Genomic DNA, 7,135 nt, shown 5'->3' with positions numbered 1-7,135 from the left:
ATGTTACTCAACTGAAATTTACATACAAATAGAAAATATCCCTCTTTTTCATTTCCTCATCTAATTTGAAAAATTAAGCTTGCAAGACTTCCTTGTCTTTGTGCTACTCCTTTCTCCAGGTTTCAAATGCTTATCTGTTAGAATCAAGCCACACCTTCACCTCAAATAGTGTTTGTTACTGGTGAACACTGGACATGAAACTTGATCATATCCTTCACAGTGGGTGGATGTGTTTGAGTATATACGGTGTATTCTTCCATATCCTGTTATTTGGTTGTCACAGAGGGGAGGAGAGCTGTCACAACTTCTGCATATCCATATCCTCAGACATTAGACTTTTCTCATAAGGCATGGATGTATGAATTATCAGGCAGTGCAGTCACAGATGAGATTCAATCAAACATCTGCTGTATCTACAATATTACGTGTTGACAGGACATACTTGAAGTGAGATTCAAAGGCCTCAGTTCTTCCCTTAAGGAAAAGAAACTCTCATTTGTTGCAGTTATGAAATGCCGAGGTGAGATTTTTTGACTTTCTTTACACACAAAAAAAGTTGGGACACTAAGGGTATCTTGGGGAGTGGAATGATGTTGTGATGTTCCAAATCATTGAAACCCAATATGATATTGAAAAGAAATTGTTTCAAATGTGAAAGAAAAATGTAATTGTTTATTAAATTTATACTCTTATTTAGATTCTCATGCTATCATTTCATGCAACGGTTTGAAAAGCCATGGGAAATTGTCCAGTTTGTTACATCACCTCCTCCTTTAACAACACTCAGTATCAAGCACTGGGGACTGAGGCACTGGGGACTGAGGAGACCAACTACTCTAAATTGAAAGTGGAACATTTGCCCTTTCATGCTTGATGTACTTCAGACAGACAGCTACATTAAAGACACCATTATTATACAGTAAGCTAATGGAACCTTCACAAATGCACAGGTCATCCATCTGTTCTACTGCACTGCCATCCCGTCACAGATGCTGGCTTCTGAACTTTGCTTTGATAACCCTGATGGTCCCTCTCCTTTAACCTGGAGGATGTGGCATCCATGATTACATAAAAGAATTTTTTTTTTTAATGCTAATTTTGACTTGTTATATTAACAGTTTTCCACTTCTTCTCAGTCCCTCTAAAACAAGTTCAAGACCATGAAGGAGGTATCATTTCTGGGTGTGGTTAAAATACAATTTCCCTTTTGCGTGGTAGATTTTTGATTGTCAGCTGTGGAGCAATAATGAACTCTGTTCACACAGTGGCTTCTGAGTGTTTCTGAGCCGCTGCACTGATGCCCACTACAGAACTGTATCAAATTCACGACATATTTATAATTGAGAAAATGGGGTTTAAAATTTTCAAGTCATCACGTTCTATTTCTACTCATATTTCACAGTGTCCCAACTTTTTTGGAAATGGGATTGTAATTGTTTGTCTGAATATCTGCATCTATATACTCTTTGTGGTTGACAGCTACATTTAACATCTGTGCTATAATGGTTATCCTCCTGATAACATGGGGACTCTCAAGCAAATCATTTGATAGATGGCAGAAAGCAAGACAATTTCTTGGTGAGATAATTTTTACTTATTATCTCCTAAGCTACATTTTTTTTGTTCGGTTTTACGTATTAAATCTTAATAAAACTGTCTCCAATACTTTTATTATAGAGTATGATTTCATACGTGAAATTGCCCTGACATTAAAAACAGGTAAATTAATGATAGTCATCTTTTCAGAAATACCTAACTTCCACACCATGTGTATCCACCATCATGCAGTATGAGAAGTCTTTTTTTTTTTTTTTTTACAGTTTCTGTCACAATCGCACCTGAACCAAAGTGCAGCCTGTCCAGAGTCTGTCTACCAGACCGCTTTGCTCTGAACATCAGGAGTGGAGCGGCTAATGTGGTCGGGCCAAAGATTTGTTTTGAGGGTAAAATGTATGTGTTTATTATTTTAATTAAGGACGAAAACAGTGGCTCTGCAGTGAAATTCAGCCTTGATGGTTTCTCCGCAGCATTATGAGTCATGTGTTGAATAATGTGAGGCCAGGGCTGAACATTGTAGTGGTGAATGGTGAGTAAAATATCTTTTTTAATACCAATGCACTTTACTCTGTCAGGTTTGTTTACTGAGCAAAGAATCATATCAAGTAAATAATGTCACCTGATTAAAATCTTTTGAACTAACCACAGAACTTCACAAAGTAGTTTGTCTTTCAGCTCTTTTACGCTGGTTTTCCAGAGCTTTGATTGCACCACATGATCTTAACCAGAAAATGGAGTCTGTCAAAACATTATGATAGCTAAGTAGATTGTCAATTAAAGGATATTTTAACATAAATTCCATGACATCTGATCGGTATTATATTATATTATATTATATTATATTATATTATATTATATTATATTATATTATATTATATTATATTATACTATATTATATTATATTATATTATATTATATTATATTATATTATATTACTTATTTATTTTTCCTTCTCAGATGAAAGTGGAGATGTTGAAAATGTTGACAGCCTTAATATGAAGAACGGAAGTAAGTCAAGTTGTTTTTATCTGCTCAATTCTGTTCCTATTTTAAACGTCTTTGAAATATTGAATAATTTGGGTGTGTTTGTGTTTTAATGCCTTCAAAAAGACACAGAAGAAATCTTGGAATACTTGAGGAACATAAAACCAGGAATGATTGTTCTGGCGGCCTCATTTGGTGATGTGACACAAGTGTAAGTCAATGGCTCGATCTTCCGTTCTGTCTGTTCTTGTATCAGACAGACATAGTTTTCATTTTCAATCCAATTTAAAAAAAAACTATATTTGTCCCCAAGGGCCAATAGATTCATGCGGGGAGCCTTGTGCTCATCTGAGCACCCATGAAAATGTTTGCCTAAAATGAAGTGCAATCAAGCCAGTTTTTGGCTCATTGCCACACTGAGGTAGCAGGAGATCCTGCACCATAGACAAACACAATTGATCTTAAGTCAATAACAATTTAAAGGGAACATCAGCTGATCCTGGTCACAATGCATGTCCACGTCACCCACCTGAACAAACTGTTTCCTCCAGTCTGTAGGTGCCTTGAGGTGCCTTGACTGTTGCTGTACTTTAAGCATTTTCACTGTGTGAACCTGGACTGTTCTGACCTTTGTGTACAAAATGAATTACTGTTGGATCCTGTCAGTGTATAAGGAGAGTTACAGTATATGATAAATGAAGTATCACTACTGCCAATTTGGTGTAGATGACAGGCAATGCACACATTTCTGTTCCACATGTTCTTTTTAAAGGGATATTACACTTTTTAATGTCATTATGTCACACACAAAAACATGACTATGAAAAAAGAAGTTGCTAAATATAGGGGAATCTTGCAACTTACTTTGCACACAGTTTTGGTAACTTGGTAATCTTCAACAATCCTGGGTGATGGACTGATGACCAACCGCTTACAGACTGTTTCAACAGGCATCATGTGTCTGTGATTCACTGTCAAAATGATGACAACCTATATTCTTTTACTTTGTGGCAGACTGACAGATGAAATAAGGGAGGTATTTGTTGGCATGGGAAGCACTTTGATCGAGGCTGTGAAAAGTAGAGATGGCTGGGTGTTTGCTGGAAGAGCAGGGGCACAAAACAAAAGCCTCTATGAAAAGGTTGGTTCTCTTGTTCTTAGTGGTTATGTATCACAAAACAAACATTCTGACTGTAAGACACTGTTCTCCTCTCTTGGTCCCCTGGCAGCACGCTGTTAGCAACAAGGAAACCAACATTTATGAAGGATGGCCAGGGATAGTGGAAATAGGTGGCTGCTTCCCAAAGACCTTGACTGGTGGACTTAACCTTTAATGGATTTCAAGACATTTCTGGAATCATCACACCACTTCAAATTGCTTTACACTCTTTCTGAAATTCAAAACCTGTTAGACACAATAAGAGAATGAAAACACTCTCTGTTCGTCGTCCAGAGATTTTCCTCATCCCTAAGTAAAGTCAGTGGATAAGCTGTAAAGCCGTTTGGCATTAGTGGTCCTGGGCTGTGTAAATAAAATTGACTACTTGACGTGGGCACTTCAATATTCCACTGTATGTCCCTTTAGAGTAAAAAAACTTTTCTTTCTTTTTTTCAGATTACATAAGGTGGAGAATCATATATTATTAAACTTTTTTTTTTCAAACTGAACACGGGAGCATTTTTTATTTCCTTCTCATCCAGTCCACAGTATTTCCATTCATATCTGTTTTCTACCTGTTTTGGAAGAGATATTCAGTCCTCTTCTAAAAGGAATATTTTCTCTCCATCTGTGCACACACCCTCACTGGAGACAACATGACCATGGTACTTTACCTTTCTTTTGAAGAATGCTTATATATGGCTTCAATTTAAAGTGTTTTTTTTGGGGGGGGGGGTTTGCAGATGGCTCAGTACAATATCAACATGGTGTGCATGGAAAATGAACCTCTGAACTTTCTTCCAGACAGTATAACCAAAGATTCCTCAGTTCTTGGCAAAGGGAAAGCATCCTGTAAAGTTTTATTATTCTGCCATTGTCAATCAGCACAATGCTGAACACTGTCTTCTTAGGTTAGGGTAATGGGATAGAGGCCAACAACTCTCTCAGATACATGGCAATCTAAAAGCTGTTGAACATATTGTAAACATTTATCATTTATTTTAAAAAGACAGTGACTTCCTGCACAAAACAGGCCTTAATCAAATTAAAAAGAGCCTTGCCAACACTGTGGGCCTTGGAGAGTGTTAATTCCGTCACATCCTATTAATTCCTCCTCACAAAATACTCTGATGGAGATTTAACCAACAAGCAGGACTCTTTCCTCATCAACCAAACAGCAGCAGAATTACCATTAAAATGCCTCATTAATGATTACACTTCTGTGCATTCTGATAATTCACTCGTCTTGTTTAGACTTTAGCTTTTTGTACATTGACTGCTGGCTTTTGAGTACATTAATCATGGCTGATATACATACTGTTTATTGTTCTGATGCCCAGATATTGTGTAGCTGATTACCACTGATAACAAAACATGTACACAAAATATCCAACATCTTTGAAAGTCAGGAATAAAACAGGTCTTCTTCAGAACAAATAGAGCTACTCTAGCATAAATTCATCATCATTGTCTCATCATCATCAGCATTATCTTCATCATCATCATCATCATCATCATCATCATCAAAAATGACAATGCTCCTTTTTTTTAAATTCTGTATAAGCAACAAAATGAAGCCTTTAATTAAACGCACCTAGTGTTGTAATTGCAAACATGTCAGTATTTAACCCCAACATTAACCCTAACTCTAACCCCAACCTTGCTGTTTCCTTGGAAGTGCACTTTCTGGAGTCAGCCATATTCATGATTATTAAAATCTTTAATAATCTTTAAATCTTAAATCTTAATGTTAATCACCACTGTTAATCAAAGCTTAATAAAATACCACAAAACAATACTTAAGAATGACAACAGTGTGGCTAAATAATTTCCTCTATGGGGCTCAATGAAGTAGATTTAATTTAATTTCATGTCCAAATTTATTTTTACAAGTGCAAAAGTCTAAAATGTTATACACCAATATCAAAATGTCAGATACTATACACCACACAGAGCTCAGATGAACTGCTGCTGGACCATTATGTAGCCCAACAACATAATTCCCTTATTATCTTTCCTTTAAATTAATCTAAAATGTACAGTAGCTCAAAAAACATTTTTATGATGTGAAAATCATTGTGGAAATTAGTTATGCAATTAGTGTGTCAGTGCTCCATTACAGTCACACAGACCAACAGAATTGTACCACTGAAGTGAATTTCTCAGCTTTGTGGAGCCTAAAATTCCTGACTGCTGTAAGTAGGTTTGATTGTGGGTCATAAGAACTGCAATGGTTTATGTCAATATGCCTTACGCTGTAAGGCTGACTTTGGTGGATGTTATGATGGCTTGGATGTTGGGACAATACATACTATCCAAAGCTGTTTAAATCAATCCACTGGACTGATTTAAACAGTCATCTCATGGGTGAGAGGCGAAACGTTTTCAAGAAACTTTCTTTAAGTCCAGTGGACTGATTTAAACAGCTTTGGATAACCATGACCTGGATAACTGAGAACTGACACAGACACCGACAAAGCATTCTGCATTTTCACAGTACAGAAGATAACACAGTTTGAAGAGCAGGGTCAACACCTGACACATAGACATAAATACTCGCACTTCAGTGTTTTACTGGTTGTATAAAACTTTTAAAAAGTCTTTTGTGTTTCCTGTTAGGAGAATTAAAAAATGAAGAACTAATAAGCTTCAAGGACTCTTAAAAAAGAAGAAGTGGGCAAAAGATGAATGTAAACAGTGATCACCACTTCATTAAGAGCTGTTGAAAAGCCATCAGAGGCCAGAGAAAATTTGCATTTCTCAATTTTTAGCAAACATTCTGGTCACGTTCTGTAATATCAGTTATCCATTCAGAGACCATAAAGTGTTGTATTTTGTAAAGATGTTCATTATTTACAGATTTACCTTCATAATGTCAGATGATGAAGCACCATTGCTGTTCTACAGTGAACCACAGGAGAGCAGCATCGACATCCTTTCTGACTGCAAAGAGCGGAGGAAATCTTTTAGACACATTGGCTTCTCTGAGCGGATAAGCTATATGGGGTTAAGGACAGCTCGTAAAGATGGTCAATATTTCTCGTCATGCAGCTTATTTTGTGAAACCATTTACATCAATGCAGCTGTGGATTGTAATTGTGTGGATCTCAGGACATTGGAATAAACCTGAACATTCATAAAGTACGATATATTTACTCTGGCTTCACAGGACGTGAACAGCAGTCTGTTATTACTCTTAACAGACTGTTGAGAATAATAACAAGAATATAAAATCCCCAATATTGTTATTTTTGCTGACACAGCTCAGCTGGTGATGCACTTCTCAAATGCGTAAGAGGCACTAAAGGAGCTTTTTGTTTCCTTTGGATCAATATTAGTTTCATTGATGGATTAGTCATTCCACTTCATTGATACACTAAAATCAATAGTTTGAATGAATTAGGTCGTTACGTTTCATGAAGCCATGTCAGCTCT

The 7,135-nt window shown here is 36.5% G+C and overlaps 1 protein-coding gene across 3 annotated transcripts; it reads left to right on the top strand.

The window, feature by feature from the left end:
• Positions 1-290: 290 nt before the first annotated feature.
• On the top strand, positions 291-4,155 carry si:dkeyp-67f1.2 (uncharacterized protein LOC556106 homolog). Of its 3 annotated transcripts, XM_068316158.1 has the most exons (9): positions 291-520; positions 1,480-1,578; positions 1,678-1,719; positions 1,821-1,950; positions 2,028-2,086; positions 2,515-2,565; positions 2,668-2,752; positions 3,556-3,682; positions 3,771-4,155. In XM_068316158.1, exons 1-9 carry the CDS (start codon positions 508-510, stop codon positions 3,873-3,875), a joined length of 711 nt encoding a protein of 236 aa, XP_068172259.1. In that variant the 5' UTR covers positions 291-507; the 3' UTR covers positions 3,876-4,155. The 3 variants fall into 3 exon arrangements, with proteins under 3 accessions (XP_068172259.1, XP_068172260.1, XP_068172261.1); XM_068316159.1 differs by lacking the exon at positions 1,678-1,719; XM_068316160.1 differs by lacking the exons at positions 1,480-1,578; positions 1,678-1,719.
• Positions 4,156-7,135: the final 2,980 nt, after the last annotated feature.

Source organism: Antennarius striatus, chromosome 5 (genome assembly GCF_040054535.1).
Source record: "Antennarius striatus isolate MH-2024 chromosome 5, ASM4005453v1, whole genome shotgun sequence".
Taxonomy (NCBI): Eukaryota; Metazoa; Chordata; class Actinopteri; order Lophiiformes; family Antennariidae; genus Antennarius; species Antennarius striatus.
The sequence above is the reverse complement of the archived record's forward strand: the minus strand, read 5'-3'. Positions and strand labels throughout refer to the sequence as shown.

Coding starts and splice junctions, on each gene's coding strand:
- si:dkeyp-67f1.2 (XM_068316158.1), top strand. Junction 1,720..1,820: donor TGCCCTGACATTAAAAACAG/GTAAATTAATGA, acceptor TTTTTTTTACAG/TTTCTGTCACAATCGCACCT. Junction 3,683..3,770: donor ACAAAAGCCTCTATGAAAAG/GTTGGTTCTCTT, acceptor GTCCCCTGGCAG/CACGCTGTTAGCAACAAGGA.